This window comes from Portunus trituberculatus, chromosome 42, assembly GCF_017591435.1.
Source record: "Portunus trituberculatus isolate SZX2019 chromosome 42, ASM1759143v1, whole genome shotgun sequence".
Lineage (NCBI taxonomy): Eukaryota > Metazoa > Arthropoda > Malacostraca > Decapoda > Portunidae > Portunus > Portunus trituberculatus.
Genome location: NC_059296.1, coordinates 22,785,407 through 22,803,689, shown reverse-complemented (window position 1 = coordinate 22,803,689; position 18,283 = coordinate 22,785,407). Strand labels below are relative to the sequence as shown.

The 18,283-nt window shown below is 37.3% G+C and overlaps 1 protein-coding gene across 18 annotated transcripts in view; it reads right to left on the bottom strand.

The window, feature by feature from the left end:
* Nucleotides 1–18,283, bottom strand: part of LOC123517573 (calcium-dependent secretion activator-like) — a 1,686,808-nt gene that overhangs the window by 13,912 nt on the left and 1,654,613 nt on the right. For all 18 annotated transcript variants that reach the window (XM_045277817.1, XM_045277814.1, XM_045277824.1 and 15 more), the window contains one exon: nt 11,945–12,050. In XM_045277817.1, coding sequence (XP_045133752.1) covers nt 11,945–12,050 — 106 coding nt within the window. The remainder of the gene's footprint in view (nt 1–11,944; nt 12,051–18,283) is intronic.

The window sequence follows — 18,283 nt, the reverse complement described above, 5'->3', positions numbered from 1 at the left end:
AAGTTTCCAGATCAGTCTCCGGTGTGGTACCTTATCAAAGGCCTTTTTTAAATCCAGATATATTCCATCAGCCCAACCATCTCTTTCCTGTATTACATCTATCACCCTCGAATAGTAACATATCAGGTTTGTTGTGCATGAACGCCCTTTTCTAAAACCAAATTGACACTCACAAAGTATGTCATTTTTCTCCAAGAAGTCTGTCCATCTATTCTTCACCACCCTCTCACACATCTTAGCTACCACACTTGTAAGTGACACTGGTCTATAGTTCAATGGGTCTCTCTTGTTGTGTGTGTGTGTGTGTGTGTGTGTATTTACCTAGTTGTATTGTACAGGGTTCAAGTGGGGCTCATAGTGTCCTGTCTCCATATCTCCATTTATCTAGTTTTTCTTTTTTCTTTCAAGTTATGCACACAATGTGCTGTGACAATTCCATTATCCAATGCATTCCATTTTTCCACCGTTCCGTGTGGAAAACTGTATTTTCCAATATCCTTCACACACTGCCTCATCCTGATCTTCTTTTCATATCCTCTTGTCCTTCCATCTTCTTCTGTCAACAGCACCAGGTCTTTGTCTATTTTTTCAATATCATTTACTATCTTATACATTGTTATTAGGTTCCCCCATTCTCTTCTATCTTGTAAGGTTGGCAGTCCCATTTCCTTCAGTCGTTCTTCATATGTGAGGTCTTATAATTCTGGCACCATCTTAGTAGCAATCTTCTGTATCCTTTCCAATTTTCTTATATCCTTTTTAGAGCTCAGAGACCATACCACTGCTGCATATCATGCGTATCATGCTCGTGGTGATTTTTTTTCATCATATCTTTATCCATGTAATGATATGCCACTCTTATATTAGTCAACATTTTATATGATAGTCCAAATATCTTACTTATGTGTTTATCAGGGCTCAGATTTTCTTGTATGATCTATCCAAGATCTTTTTCCTCTTTAGTCTTCATTATTTGCTCCTCTCCCATCAAATAGTTCCATACTGGCCTTGTCTTACTCTTTCCTAGTTCCATTACGTATGTGGCATTTCTTGGCATTAAACTCCAATTTCCACTTCTTGCTCCATTCGTAGATCTTGTTTAAATCTTCCTGCAACAGCAGACAGTCCTCTCTAGTTTTGATAACTCTTAGCAACTTTGCATCATCAGCGAATAAATTTATATAACTGTTTATCCCAATGTGAATGTCGTTTACATTAACTTGAAACATAATGGGGGCAAACACTAACCCTTGTGGCACTCAGCTAGTTACTTTACCCCAAGATGAGTATGTATCTCTGATCACAGTTCTCATTTCCCAATCCTTCAAATAATCTCTTGTCCATTTAAGAAGGTTCCATGCAGTCCTATGTTCTCTAGTTTCCAAAGAAGTCTTCCATGCGGGACTTTATGAAAAGCCTTTTTAATGTCCAGGTATACTGTGTCTACCCATCCATCTCTGTTTTCAAATCCTGCAATAACTCTCGAGTAGAAGCTTAATAAGTTTGATACACATGACCGCCCTGTCCTAAACCCAAATTGTCTGTTCGATATGACTTGCTCCTCTTCTAGAAATTTAACCCATTTTTCTTTGATAATTATTTCACATAACTTCCCCAAGACACTTGTAAGTGACACTGGTCTGTAGTTTAGTGGTTCAGTTGCCTTTCCTCCTTTAAATATCGGTATTACGTTAGCTCTCTTCCACTCTAATGGGACTTTCCCTTCATTGATTGAACTTTTGATTATTTCCCAAATTGGATCCAGTAATTGCTCTTTACATTCTTTTATCACCCAGCCTGATACACCATCTGGCCCCATTGCTTTTCTGACTTCCAACTTATCCAGTAATCTTCCAATATCCTCTTTGTGCACTGCAATCTCCTGTAATCCTTGGCAATCCAATATCCTATTAGGTTCTGTGAAATCATCTTCTGCAGTGAATACCGTTTTAAAGCTCTCATTCATTATTTCACACATTTCCTTCTCTGTTTGGTATGTCTTCCCTTCTTTAATTAATTTTTCAATTGTTTCCCTATTCTTTGTTTTGGCATTTATAAACTTGTAGAAAAGTTTGGGTTCATCTTTGCTTTTATCCACTACATATTTCATCAAACTTTCATTTCTAGCATCTTTGTATTGCCATCTGTTATAGTCATTTTCTTGCTTTAAGAGTTCTTTCCATGCTTTATCTTTTGCCTTTTTTGGTTGTATGCATCTAGCATTGTACCAAGCATGTATTTTTTTTCTGAACTCTACAAACAGGAACTTTTTTACTCCTTCATTATATTTTTGTAAGAATTTATCATATTTCTCTTTTTATTTATTTATACCATGTGGACTTTTCACGGGAATTTATGGGTTAAAGGGGATACTTTTTGAGGTACCTCCTATCTCAAAGCCCATCCGCTAGGAAACCGTTGCCCCAAGTAAGGAAGCCCAACCTACACTCGGACCGTGGACAGGATTCGAACCTGTGCGCTTGGAGACCCCTCGGACCCCAAAGCACGCATGGTTCCACTGTACCATGGCGGCCTTTTTGTACAGTCTTTCTGTATATAATATTACTCCACACAATATCAGCAAAATAAATCCTTAATTTTTAAAAATCCACTCTTGCATAATTTAATCTCTCTCTGTAACTTATCTCATCTTCCTCCTGCATTTGTATCTCTAATGTCACATGATCACTTTTCCCCATTGGACTAAGGTATTATATGATTGGAGGAGATTCTGGTTTTCTGTGAAAACTAGGTCAAGCAATGATGGTTCTTCTTCCCCCCTGTATCTTGTTGACTCCTCCACCCACTGGTCCATTGTATTAACCATAGTCAACTGTAACACTTTCTCGCTCCACTGTCCAGTATTATCCATTACTTCCATCTCTATCCAGTTTATTTTTTTACAGTTAAATTCTCCAAATAAGAGGATTCTTCTATCTCTTCTTATCATGTTGTCTAGGTACTTTATCATCTCTCTTTGCATATCTTTATGCTCTTCTGATCCCCATGTATTAGTCTTTGGTGGAACATATGTAACTAGTAAATTTTTCTTTTATTCAAATCTTCTGTTTTGATTGTTACTCCCATTACTTCCACTTAGTCCTCACCATATTGCACATCCTCCACACATATATTATCACGAACCATTATTAGCACTCCTCCTCTCCCTTTATCCTTTCTGTCCCTCCTCCATGTATTATATCCCTCCTCTTTCAAATTGACATGGACCTCTTTTTTTCAGGTTTGTTTCAACGATACGCATTACATCCGGCTTTTTCTCTTTCAAATAAACCCGAACTTCCATTATGGTTGATAACAATCCATCTATGTTAGTATAAGTGTGTGTATTTACCTAGTTGTAGTTTTACAGGGCCTGAGCTTTATGCTCGTGTGGCCCCGTCTCCATATCTACACTTATCCAATCTTTCTTTAAAACTATGCACACTCGTTGCAGAGACTACTTCTTCATTCAAACTGTTCCACGTCTCAACACATCTTTGCGGGAAACTATACTTTTTAATATCTCTTAAACATCTTCCCTTCCTCAGCTTCTTACTATACGATCTTGTGCTTTGACTAGCATATTCTTCTCTCAGGATCAGATACTCATTGTTCACTTGGTCCATTCCGTTGATCAATTTATAAACTTGTATCAGATCCCCTCTCTCCTTTCTCTGTTCCAATGTTGGAAGATCCATAGCCTTTAGTCTCTCCTCATATGTCATCCCTTTAAGCTTTGGGACCATTCTTGTAGCCATTTTTTGTAGTCTCTCCAGCTTCCTTATGTGTGTCTTTGTGAGGGGTCCATACTACTCCTGCATATTCCAATCTGGGTCTTATTATAGTATTTATCAATTTCTTCATCATTTCTTTGTCCATATAGTGAAATGCTATTCCAATATTCCTTAGCAAATTATATTTCTCTCTGACAATTCTATCAATATGGCTTACCAGTTGATTATTTTCTTCCATCGTCACTCCCAAATCTTTTTTCTTTTTTACTTTCTGCAGTTCTACTCCATCTCCCATTTTATAGATTCCCACTGGTCATTTTTCACTCTTTCCCATTTCCATGACATGGCTTTTGACCACATTGAATTCCATCTCCCACTTTTTACTCCATTCCCAGATCTTATTTAGGTCTTCTTGCAGTATTTCACAATCCTCTTTTTGCTTTATAACTCTGCACAGTTTCGCATCGTCTGCAAACAGATTTATGTAGCTGTTCACTCCTTCTGGCATGTCGTTTATATAAATGAGAAAAAGTATTGGCAAAATACTGACCCCTGCGGCACTCCGCTTTCTATTGCTCTCCACTTGGACTTCTTATCTTTGACTACCGTCTTTATTTTTTTTCCCCCTCAAATAATTTTACATCCATCTCAATGTGCTTCCTATTAAACCACCCTTCTCCTCTAATTTCCACAGTAACCTTGCATGTGGTACTTTATCAATCGCCTTTTTAAAATCCAAGTAAATACAATCAACCCATCCCTCTCTCTCTCTTGTACCCTGTCAACTATTCTAAAGTAGAAACTCAGTAAATTTGTTACCCATGATCGATCTCTTCTAAAGCCAAATTGGCTATTTGATAATAATTTGTTGTCTTCAAGAAACTCAATCCATTGTTTCTTTATTATTCTTTCACACATCTTACATATTACACTAGTTAGTGATACCGGTCTGTAATTTAGAGGTTCTTCCTTCCTTCTGCTCTTATACATGGGAACCCCCTCAGCTCTTTTCCATTCTACTGGTACTGTTCCATTTCCTATTGAGCATTTTATGATGTTGTATATAGGTCTTGCTAGTTCTTCCCTACATTCTTTCAGTATTCTGCCTGAGACTTCATCTGGTCCCATTGCCTTTTCTTCATCCAGTTCCTTCATTAACTCTTTTATTTCAAGCTTGGTTACTTTAATCTCTTCCATATAGATTATAGATGGTCTCTCTATTACCCTGTGGTCTTTCAAATTTGGATTCCTTAGTAAAGACCTGTTGGAACTTATTATTTAACAGTTCTGCCATACTTTTTGGGTCTTCCACCATCCCATTTTCTCCTTTTAACCTTTCTATTGTTTCTTTTTGCCTAATTTTTCCATTTATGAATCTGTAGAACAATTTTGGTTGCTCCTTACATTTTTCGACAATGTCCTTTTTCATAGTTCCTTTCCTCATCCTTCCTCACCTTAACATATTAATTTCTCACTGCCTTGAAGTTTTCCTTATTTACTGCATTTCTATTTCTCCTCCACCTTTTCCATGCTTTATCTCTTTTCTCCTTTGCCCTAGCACACCTTGCATTAAACCAATCTTTCTTTCCTTCTTCTTTAGGTCTGTATTTTGGGACATATTCCCTGACTCCTGTTTTGTATATTTCCAAAAATAAGTTATACTTCTCTTGCACTGTCTCTGAGTTTTCCATCTCCTTACAGTTAACATATCTGAAGTAGTTCTTGAGATTCTCAATATCAGCCTTTCTGTAATTTAATCAGTATCCTTTGTATGATTCGTCTTGATCTTCTTTTCCCTCTTCTGTATCCATTTCTAATATTATACATGGTCACTCTTTCCCAATGGGCACTTATATCTTATATCATCGTTCATTTGTATACCCCTTGTAAAAACTAGGTCCAATCTCGTCGGTTCATTGTTTCCTCTGAATCTTGTGTTTTCCTTTACTCTTTGGTCTATCATATTATCTATCATTAGGTTCAGGAATCCTTCTCCCCAGGCTTCTTCCCCCATACCACTTTCATAATTTCCCCAGTCCACTTCTTTACAGTTGAAATCTACTAATATCACTTTTCTCCTTTCTTTAATGATTCTCGTTAGATTCCTTATTGTGTCATCTATCATGTCTTTATATCCTTGATTGGTCCATGAATTTGTTTTTGGTGGCACATATGTTACAATGATTGTTAACTCTTTTTTATTAATATGCATCTTAATATACAGTACTTCTGCTTTTCCTTCCCCACATTCCACTTGGTTTACCACCATCTCTTTCTTTAACATTATCATGACTCCTCCTCCTCCTTTACCCCCATCTGTCTCTCCTCCATACATTATACCTATTATCTAAGTCTATTTTGATTGCCTCATTTAGTTTTGTTTCAGCCAGGCATACAATATCCAGTTCTTCTTTCTTTATGTAATCTCTTAATTCTAATTTACTTGATTAAACCCTGTCTATGTTCGTATACATCATTTTTAGTCTCTTGCTTTTATCACTTAATTAAACTTGCTCCACTTTTTTCTCTTCCTTCTCTTTTATATACCATTTCCTTATCCTGTCTCCTAGAATTCTCTAAAAAAGCAGTAAGGGAAAAAAAATAATGAAAGGTCAGAAGAGGAAAAACTCTTCTGACCTTTCATTATTTTTTTTCCCTTACTGCTGCCGCCAGTTCGTTGTATCTCTTCCTTTCTTCCTCATTTCTATTTTTCTTTATACATATATCCTTGCAACCTTCTGTTTCTCTGAGTTTTGTTGTTCTATATAATATTTCTTCTGTTGCTGCTTGTGATTTTAGTAGTATCTTAATTGGTCTTGTTCCTTTTTGATAAGGTGTATGTGTGTGTGTGTGAGTGTGCTTGTGTATATTTACCTACCTAGTTGTAACATACAGGAGAAGAGCTATACTTGTACTGTCCAAATTCCATATCCACACTTATCCAACTTTTCTTTGAAATTATGAATGTTTTTTGCACAGATCACTTCCTTCTCTAGCTTATTCCATGTCTTAATGCTTTTATATAAAAAGCTAAACTTCTTCACATCTACATGTGGTCACCTCAATTTTTTTTTTCATGTACTCTTGTTGTTTCTCCCTCATTCCACACACAAGTTCTCAGGCCAAATGATTCACACTATTTGCTGTTCTGTGCATTGCAATCAAATCTCTTTCCTTCTCTCCAGAGTTGACCCCAATGCTATTAAGTCTCTCCTCATAAGTCTGGTCCTGGTACCCTATTAGTTGCCACTGTATACACTCTTTCAAGCTTATCTATGTTCTTTTCCTGACCATTGCAGCACAATTCAACCTTAGCCTTATCATTGTAACTATTATTTTTCTCATTACTTACTTATCCAAGTATACAATTGCTGTCCTTATGTTTTCAACAAATTTAGAGTTTGCCACATAATCTTGTTGATGTGTTAGTTCGATGACATGTTATTTATAACTGTCAATCAAGTTTTTCTTCTATACTGTTCTGTGTAAAGTCTCTACTTCCATCTTATAAACACACACCTTCTGCCACTTCTTCCAAACTTCATCTTTTTACATTTCCCAAGGTTAAACTCTATTTGCCATATACCACTCCACTCCCATACTCTATTCAGGTTTTCTTGCAATGCCTTACAGTCCATCTCATTGTTTATCCTTGTCGCCAGTTTGGCATCATCTGCCAACAAACTCACACAGCTGGACACTCCATTTTACCATATCCCTTATGTAAACAAAGAATTCTATTAGGGTCATAACTGAACCCTTTGACACTCTACTTATCACAGGGCACAAGTTCGAAGCCCTGTTCTTGATTATTGTCCTCATTTCCCTGTTAGTTAAGAGGTCCTTCAGCCACTTAATAAGAAGATTAACAAATATTTACCAAGTATGATAATTGATTTTGATTTCACGAACATTTAATTGCGTCACTAAAGCAGTAAATGAGATGCTCACTTTGCCGATTCCACATCAGTCCTTCAGAGAGTAGGTTTGAAGAAGCAGCCAGTATATTCCAGTTGTTGCTATAACTGACCAACATGAGAACTTCAGGGGAGGGTAGGGAGGATGTTTACTACCCCAGAGATGCAGTTAAATGTTCATGAAATGATGATCAAACATCATACTTGATAAGTATTTGTTTAATCTTATAATTTCACTTCACGACTCTTTAACTGACATCACTGGTAGCCAACAGGAGCTTTAGAATGTTTCCTCAAACCTACCAACCCAAGAGAGGGCTAAAGAGAGCTGGGACATTTCATTATTCAAAAAACAGTAACAAATGTAAACATATGTAACAAATGTAATCATCCAAGTAGCAAGACACAAAAAATTCCAAGTTTACGAAGAGGGCAGGTTCAACAACTTGGTAAAAATGCAAGGCACTGAAGTCAAGCACTGTGGAAAACAAATTAAGGGAAACTTAGAGATATGCCAAAAAACTGGATCCACTTCCTATCCTCTGGCCTCACATAAACTGAAAAGTATGCATTTGTGAAGTCAAAAGGATATCACATCTTGAGAGTATCCATCTCAAAAGGTACATGGCCAACATAATTATTAAGTTCTTTCAAATTCAGAATAACTCTGGTCGTGCCATCTCTTTTAATGGTAGTGAAAAAAGTTAGAAAGATACCCATGATCCCCTGGTGCACATAATTAAACAATTTTGTGCTTTAAGAATTTCAATATGGCAGAGTTCAGGACTTTTTGATCTGCAAGAGACAAGTTGAAAGGAACCAGTGGAAACATCTCTTTTTTTTTTATGTTATGGCCTATAGCACCTGTGGGTATACCTGAAGAGTGTGTATGGGAAGCGCTGTTCAGCTTCCACTCATTAGTGGCGCAGGCAGTTTTGTTTATAATGGTACCCATATTAGGGCCCATATCACCACCCAAGTGCATCTTTGGTGTAACCACCTAGAACATGGGTATCATGGTGACATGAAGGTAACTTTAAACCACTCGACAAATGGCAAAGTTTCAAGGCGGTATATGGTGGGATTTGAACCTACTAGTGAATGTCTGCCCGATCCCATGCTCACCACCTTATCCACTACTCCACCACCTCCCTCTGTATGGGAACTTCCACTAAGACTCAAAATTTTCTATGTACCACATCATCAATCCATTTGTCTGGGAAGAGATGACACCACTGCAATCTTGCAATAAAAATTTTTCCTCCACAAAAAATATCTGCAGTGTTAACCAAAGGCATTAACAAAGGACTTACCAAAGATAGATTCACTGGGGAATTCTGTATCTCAGTGACCCTTTCCCCTGGAAAGGTCTTTAGCCTAAAAAGAGCCTTGCCTGGAAATATGGCCTTGACTGCTGTGGATGAGGTCGTCAAGGTAGTTGGTGAGGTGGAGCAAACCATCTCCCAGGAGCAGTGTAAGGATGGAAGTTGGGCCTCCCACATTTTTGGGACTTGTGTATATGCTCATGATCCTTTATGACATCGAAGGGGAAAAATTCATCCCTGTCACCTTCACAGTCCCAACTGCAGAGGTCTGCCAAGGCAGAGTCATTCACATGAACCCGTGCAACCACATTCTATAGCTGACTGATGTACAAGCAACCCCTCTTAACGAAGGGGTTACGTTCCTAAAAAAACCTTCATTAAGCAAATTTCTGTTAAGCGAACCAATTATAACAAGTTTAACCCCTGACTTGAGCTTCCATTGAGAGTAAACAAAGCTAGAGTGCATCATAGTACAGTAAAAGGTTTAATGAAAGTAAAAATTACAAAGTTAAACATTTAAGCAGTTTAATTTAAGACTAAGTCATTATAATGTACACTAATGTATGTAAGTAACTTTATAATGTTGATGATCTTGAATTTATGAAGTGAGGAAGAGTGGAGCAGGAAATACGATAGCTGGCAACCTGTGGAATGTAAACAAAGGGCACATCATTATACTACATACAAAACTTATGTACCACATTTCCACAAGGCTTTCCATTTCATCCATTGCAAAGTCACGAGTTCAGGTGGTTCTTTTAGTTTGCAAGGAAGATATGATCTCATCAGCCTTCTTAATAGAGTCTGCTGATTTGAAAATGGTAGACAGTAGATGGAGTCAAGCCATGGTGGCAAGCAATGCTATTAGTTTTCTCGCCTCTCGTGTCTGTGAATAATATCCAGCTTCACTTCGAGAGTAAGAGACTTCCTGGTCTTCTTTAGCAACGCTAAGCGACATTGCAGGGTGTTTTGGTGACATGTTGAGCGAGGGAAGATGACCTGCTGCTGATGCTGTTATTGTTTTGAACTAGGTGCACGTGTTGTCCACGAGAGGCACTGGTGTATTCAAAACCCTGTCAGCTTGCGTGATATGGTGGGGCTTTCAAACTTGGAAAAAATTACCTAGATAAAATTTCGTTAAAGTGAGTTTGGTGTTCGTTAAATGAGCAGATGGTAGTAAAAGGAAACCTTCGTTGTAGCGAAATTTCGTTGTGTGAACCTCATTAAGTGGGGGTTGCCTGTAGTTAACAGCAGAAGTTAGCAGCCACAGGCTGTTATTCAAACCATCAAAGTAGAAGTTTAAAGGCTAATCTGCCTTCTCACCAAAATCATTAAAGCAATAGGCAATGGGAACTAAAGCCTTCATCAGCAGTTTATTAGTAAGTGAAAGTCATGTGTCAACTAATTTTCTGCCAACACTCATTGCCTTGATGATGGCAGGATTGGTCACTAGGACCTTTAAGTTGGGCAGATTACCTGGAAGCTTGATCTTATCACATGTAAGTATCATGCCGTCCGAGGAAGGCCAATGTTGCAGACTTGCATTAAGAATGCCAGCCAAACATTCAGATAAAGGATTTTCTGTTTCTTCCTCACCATGGAAGTGGCCTACAAGCTCATCAAAAGCCTTCTGGAAGGCAGTATCAAGTATCAACCACAGTATCACCTGTTGGCTGTGTACTGGAGAGTGAATCAAGGTTGTCAAGGGATCAGGCTCAGGCAGACACTGGGAAACTCCAGCTGCTTCATCCTCAGAAGGGGAGAAGTCAGGGAACTGGCTAAAATCGGCCCCCAGTGACCCCGGAGGATCTGTTTTCTTGTCTAATTTGTCAAATAGAACACTTAGCAAGATAGATAACCATTAAAAATTGTCATCCACAGAAGGAGACAGCTGCATTGTTTACGTGGCATGAGTCAGCGACAGACTATTGAGAAGTATGGGCGGCCTGTGGTTGAGTGCTGCAAACAACTCAGGAGACCTTCCTTTGCTTGGCATTGCCTTCCAGAGGGTTCTTCTCAAGTCATTTCCTTCCCAATACAGGCGAGGAGGGATGCCGTGGCCCTTATCCCATTCCAACATAACTCGTCAGGAAGAATGGAGAAAGTTGGGTGGCACAAAGGTCAACATATACATCCTTGGTTCATATATGTGTATTCACCCTAGTGCTAACAGCTTGCTGTAGTGATAAAATGATGAAAGTGGACTTCTTGCAGAAAGCTGGTGAAAAGAAGCCAAGTAGATCGATGAGCGGGAGTAACAGCGGCCACTCTAGGGAAGTAGTAACGAGCACTGTGGACTGTGTGGAGACTAGCAACGAACTAACGTGGAATTGGCGAAGTGAGCATCTCATTGGCTACTGGTGACGTCAGTTGAACAGTCATGAAGTGAAATAAATATTTATCAGATATATTAGTTTTTGGTCAGAGATAATGTACTGAAAACTTTTTGCTGTTATGTAGAAAATCTACATCAAATCAAAATCAATCCAATACTTTATAAAGAAATAATTAATAAAAATGCCATCATATCACATACTTTAAAATAATAGAGTAGAAACTCATGGTTAATGGGTGGCAGCTACTTTTTTAATCTGTATAACTAAATTCTAAAAATGTAAGCAAAGGTAACCAAAACAATAATCGATCAAAACTAAAAACTGAACCAAACATCAACACAAGGATAACCAATATATATAAATAAAAACTATTCATAACCAAAACTATATCTATATATATAAAGAGAAAGAGAAATCTAAGACAATATCAACCCCAGCCCATGACATAGCCAACTGAAAAAGTATATTTAATCTTGGATGTGATAGTACTGAATTTGTAAATTTTCTCATAGTAGTGAACAACATCATATAACAAAGAGGTGCTATTAACTAATAATCTTATATTAGGCGTAAGGCCATGCTGCCTTAAAAATATAGATTATTATTTATCAAACAATAAGCAGTAAACTAACCTTAGCAACATAATTTGCAGGATCCTCTCCAAGTGTTTGACTAAGTTGAGCTGTGACCTTTGGTTTCTTCTCCATATCATCCTCAATTCCTGTTTCAGGATAGTCCCTAAAGAACAAGGATATTCCATTAGTAGAAGAACAAAGTAGCATTTTAAAAATGTTCAGTTCTAAGAAAACTTAAAAGCCTACCTAAAATTTAATACAATAACTTCATCGATATACTATAAAAAAGAAAAAGAAAAACACCTTCTTATCTGGTGGTAAACAAGATCAAGTCAAGACTTTTGTTATAGATCTACATTCTTTTATCTGAATTTCTGGAATCCAAAAAATTCCATCCCAAAATAATGGATGTTGTTGTCACATCAAACCCTGCATTTGGAACCAAATATTGAAATTGATTTTTTATTGTATCACTGCACAAGATTATTAAAAAAAAGTAAATGGAAAAGTTAATTAATATAACTCAATTGAGGCGTTGTGAGTTTTGAGTGCACTGACAAATCATTGTCATTAGCATCACCATCACCATTGTCATTGTTCTCCACAGCCAAATGTTTCATAGCCTGCCTCAACAAATCACTCCTATTGTATTGAAAAGATTCATAATCATGAAAGCATATTAAGTCTTTGGGATAATAGGATAGAGTGGGATGAGATGAAAATCAGGCTTTACTTAGCTCCCCCATTTATAAATTTAATAGAAATTGGAATTAAGTTACTGCTGTCCCTGCTCATCATAATGAATGTATCTTATGTGTTTTTTTATGATGTGTTATGGTCCAAGCAAGCTGTTATTATAGTGGATGGTAGTAGCAATGAATCACTCTTGTTTGCTGTTCAGTTTAAAAGAAAAAAAGAGAAAGCTAATGATTTTGCTCATCTTTCATGACTCAGACCTGTTAGCCATGATGACATTAATGTTTTATAATCATCTGATGCTGCAATACAAGAGAAGTGAGCAACTACAATTGACCATTGGGCATCTGAATGTGCAGGAAAATGGCAATGATTTGATTTCATTCAAACCATTGTTTTTGTAGACCTTCTCTATCAGTTAGCATTGATCAATACTAAACAATCTATTTTTTACTGAACTTGTGCTCCACTTTTACCTATTCACACACAAAAAATCTGAAAATCTGTCATTATCCAAAATATATTTTATCAAAGGAAATAGTGTTTATACTTATGTTTTATATACAGTGTGTATTTACCTAACTGTATTGTACAGGATTGTGTGTGTGTGTGTGTGTATTTACCTAGTTCTATTGTATAGGATTGTGTGTGTGTGTGTATTTATTTAGTTGTAGTTTTACAGGGCCTGGGCTTTACGCTTGTGTGGCGCCGTCTCCATATCTACACTCATCCAATTTTTCTTTAAAGCTATGCACACTCTTTGCTGACACCACTTCTTCACTCAAACTGTTCCAAGTCTCAACACATCTTTGCAGGAAACTATATTTTTTAACATCTCTCAGACATCTTCCCTTCCTCAGTTTTTTATTATGCGATCTTGTGCTTCAGATGTCATATTCTTCTCTCAGGATCAGTTTCTCATTATCCACTTGATCCATTCCGTTAATCAATTTATAAACTTGTATCAGATCCCCCCCTCTCTCATACTGTGTGTGTGTATTTACCTAGTTGTATTTACCTAGTTGTAGTTTTACACGGCCTGGGCTTTATGCTCGTGTGGCCCCGTCTCCATATCTACACTTATCCAATCTTACTTTAAAAGTGTGCACACTCGTTGCAGACACTACTTCTTCATCTAAACTGTTCCACGTCTCAATACATCTCTGCGGAAACTATATTTTTAATATCTCTCAGACATCTTCCTTTCTCAGCTTTTTACTATGCGATCTTGTGCTTGGTGTCATATTCTTCTCTCAGGATCAGTTTCTCATTATCCACTTGGTCCATTCCGTTGATCAATTTATAGACTTGTATCAGGTCTCCTCTCTCCTTCTTTGTTCCAAGGTTGGTAGATCCATAGCCTTTAGTCTCTCCTCATATGTCATCCCTTCAAGTTCTGGAACCATTCTTGTAGCCATTTTTGTAGCCTCTCCAATTTCCTTATGTGTTTCTTTTATGAGGGGTCCACACTACTCCTGCATATTCCAATCTGGGTCTTATTATAGTATTTATCAATTTCTTCATCATTTCTTTGTCCATGTAGTGAAATGCTACTCCAATATTCCTCAGCAAATTATATGTTTCTCTAAAATTCTATCAATATGGCTTACTGGTTGATTGTTTTCTTCCATCGTCACTCCTAAGTCCTTTTCCTTTTGACTTTCTCCAGTTCTACTCCATCTCCCATCTTATAGATTCCCACAGGTCGTCTTTCACTCTTTCCCATTTCCATGACATGGCTTTTGTTCACATTGAATTCCATTTCCACTTCTTACTCCATTCCCAGATCTTATTTAGGTCTTCTTGCAGTATTTCACAATCCTCCTTTTGCTTTATAACTCTGCACAGTTTCGTATCATCCGCAAACAAATTTATGTAGCTGTTCACTCCTTCTGGCATGTCGTTAATATAAATGAGGAAAAGTATTGGTGCCAATACTGACCCCTGTGGCACTCCGCTTTCTACTGCTCTCCACTTGGACTTCATATCTTTAACTACCGTCCTTATTTCTCTCCCCCTCAAATAATTTTCTATCCATCTCAATGTGCTTCCTTTTAAGCCACCCTTCTCCTCTAACTTCCACAGTAATCTTGCATGTGGCACTTTGTCAAACGCCTTTTTAAATCCAAATAGATGCAGTCAACCCATCCTCTCTCTCTTGTACTCTATCAACTATTCTAGAATAGAAACTCAATAAATTAGTTACACAAGACCGTCCTTTTCTAAAACCAAATTGGCTATTTGATATTAATTTGTTGTCTTCAAGGAACTCGATCCATTGTTTCTTTATTATTCTTTCACACATCTTGCATATTACACTAGTTAGTGATACCGGTCTGTAATTTAAAGGTTCTTCTTTCCTTCCGCTCTTATATATGGGAACCACCTCAGCTCTTTTCCATTCTACTGGCACTGTTCCATTTTCTATTGAGCATTTTATGATGTTGTATATAGGACTTGCTAGTTCTTCCCTACATTCTTTCAGTATTCTGCCTGAGACTTCATCCGGTCCCATTGCCTTCTCTTCATCCAGTTCCTTCATTAACTCTTTTATTTCAAGCTTGGTTACTTTAATCTCTTTCATATAGATTGTCTCTCTATTACCCTGTGGCCTCTCAAATTTGGATTCTTTAGTAAAGACCTCCTGGAATTTTTATTTAATAGTTCTGCCATACTTTTGGGTCTTCCACCATCCCGTTCTCTCCTTTTAACCTTTCTATTGTTTCTTTTGCCTAATTTTTCCATTTATGAATCTATAGAACAATTTTGGTTGCTCCTTACATTTTTCGACAATATCTTTTCAAGTTCTTTTCCTCTTCCTTCCTCACCTTAACATATTCATTTCTCGCTGCCTTGAAGTTTTCCTTGTTTGTTGGATTCCTATTTCTCCTCCACCTTTTCCATGCTCCATCTCTTTTCTCCTTTGCCCTAGCACACCTTGCATTAAACCAATCTTTCTTTCCTTCTTCTTTGGTCTATATTTTGGGACATATTCCTGACTCCTGTTTTGTATATTTCCAAAAATAAGTTATATTTGTCTTGCATTGTCTCTGAGTTTTCCATCTCCTCCCAGTCTACGTTTTAAAATAGTTCTTGAGATTCTCAATATCAGCCTTTCTGTAATTTAATCGGTCTCCTTTGTATGAATCGTCTCTATCTTCCTTTCCCTCTTCTATATCTATTTCTAATATTACATGGTCACTCTTTCCCAATGGGCACTTATATCTTATATCATCATTCATTTGTATACCCCTTGTAAAACTAGGTCCAATCTCGCCGGCTCGTCGTTTCCTCTGAATCTTGTGCATTCCTTTACTCTCTGGTCCATCATATTGTCTATCATTAGGTTCAAGAATCTTTCTCCCCAGGCTTCTTCCCCCATACCACTTTCATAATTTTCCCAGTCCACTTCTTTACAGTTGAAATCTCCTACTAATATCACTTTTCTCCTTTCTTTAACGATTCTCATTAGACTCCTTATTGTGTCATCTATCATGTCTTTATATTCTTGATTGGTCCATGAATTTGTTTTGGTGGCACATATGTTACAATGATTGTTAACTCTTTTTATTAATATGCATCTTAATATACAATACTTCTGCTTTTCCTTCCCACATTCCACTTGGTTGATCACTATCTCCTTCCTTAACATTATCATGACTCCTCCTCCTCCTTTACCACTCTGTCTCTTCTCCATACATTATACCTATTATCCAAATCTATTTTGATTGCCTCATTTAGTTTTGTTTCAGCCAGGCATACAATATCTGGATTTTCTTTCCTTATGTAATCTCTTAATTCTAATTTACTTGATAAAACCCGTCTATGTTCGTATACATCATTTTTAGTCTTTTGCCTTTATCATTTTAGTTAAACTTGTTCCACTTTTTCTCTTCCTTCTCGTTTATATACCATTTCCTTATCCTGTCTCCTAGAATTCTCCAAAAAATGCCTTCTTCTCCTCTTCTGACCTTTCATTATTCTTTTCCTTACTGCTGCTGCCAGTTCATTGTATCTCTTCCTTTCTTCCTCATTTCTATTTTTCTTTATATAGATATCCTTGCAGCCTTCTGTTTCTCTAAGTTTTGTTGTTCTATATAATATTTCTTCTGTTGCTGCTTGTGATTTTAGTAGTATTTTAATTGGTCTCGTTTTCCTTCTTGATATGGTCCCATTCTGTTTATTTCTTCTACTTCCTCTTCCAAGTTCTGCCTATCTTCGTCATTAAGATTCTTCAGTAGGTCTTTGACTGATTTCATTTCTTCTTTTCTCTTTTTGGTCTATATTTTATATTTTTTCTTTTATTCCAAATACGACTACACTCTTCTTTTTCTGCAATTTCTCTAACTAGATTTTCTTTTGTCTTGAGGACTCCTATCATTTTGTTTGTCATATTTTCTTCTTTTCTTTAAGTTGTTCTTGAATCACCTCCTGAAAATTGGCCTTATATTTCTTATCTTGGACTCTCCATGCTTGTACTTCTTTTTTAATCACGTTCTGTACTCTTTCCTCTTCCTTGTTTACTAGATCTTTCAGCTTCTCCTTTTCTTTCTCGGCTTTACCGAGTCCTTCTTCCATCTGCTTCTTGTAGTTAGCTACTTCCTTTTTTAGTTCTTCGTTTTCTGCTCTTAGCCTAGCTTAATTTTCTTCCACTTTTCTTATCCTTTCTCTCAGTCTTATAAACTCCATTTCCTGTTCTTTATTCTCTTTCATTTCCATCTTCTCCTTTATCAGTTTATCTACTTCGAATACGCGTTCTCCCTCACCAACATAGTCATCATCAGCCTCTTCTCTATTCTCATGTCTGCATTTGGATGGGATATCTTTTTCACTCATTTTTCCTTACTAATTGATTTCATGGAGAAAAAAATAAAACAAATGAGTCCACACTACCTGCCCAGGCCATTGTAAATACTATACAACAGGTGTAGTGAAGATCAGCTGATCGTCGGAACTGCGCCAGTGCGTCCGCCTTCAACCGTCTCTCGAGTGTGTGTGTGTGTGTGTGTGTGTGTGTGTGTGTGTGTATTTACCTAGTTGTAGTGTTACAGGGCCTGGGCTTTATGCTCGTGTGGTCCCGTCTCCATATCTACACTTATCCAATTTTCTTTAAAAGTATGCACACTCTTTGCTGACACCACTTCTTCATCTAAACTGTTCCACGTCTCAATACATCTCTGGAAACTATATTTTTATCTCTCAGACATCTTCCCTTTCTCAGTTTTTACTATGCGATCTTGTGCTTCTGTCATATTCTTCTCTCGTGTGTGTGTGTGTGTGTGTGTGTATTTACCTAATTGTATTTACCTAATTGTAACATACGGAAAAGAGCTATGCTCGTGTTGTCCCGTCTCCATATCTATTAATGTCCAGCTTTTCTTAAAATCATGAATATTCCTTGCGTTGACCACTTCCACGTCTAAACTATTCCATGCTTCCACCCTTCTATGAGGAAGCTATATTTTTCACATCTCTCCTATAAGTGGCCATTTTAGTTTTTCCCATGCCCTCTCGACATTCTTTCATTCCACATACACAGATCTTCCCTATCCATTTTTCCATGCCAATCATCACTCTGTATATTGCTATCAGGTCTCCCCTTTCTCTTCTGTTTTCCAGGGTCGGAAGTTGCATTCTTTTCAGTCTGTCTTCATAAGTCAAATCTCTTAAGTCAGGCACCATTTTGTTGCAGCCCTCTGT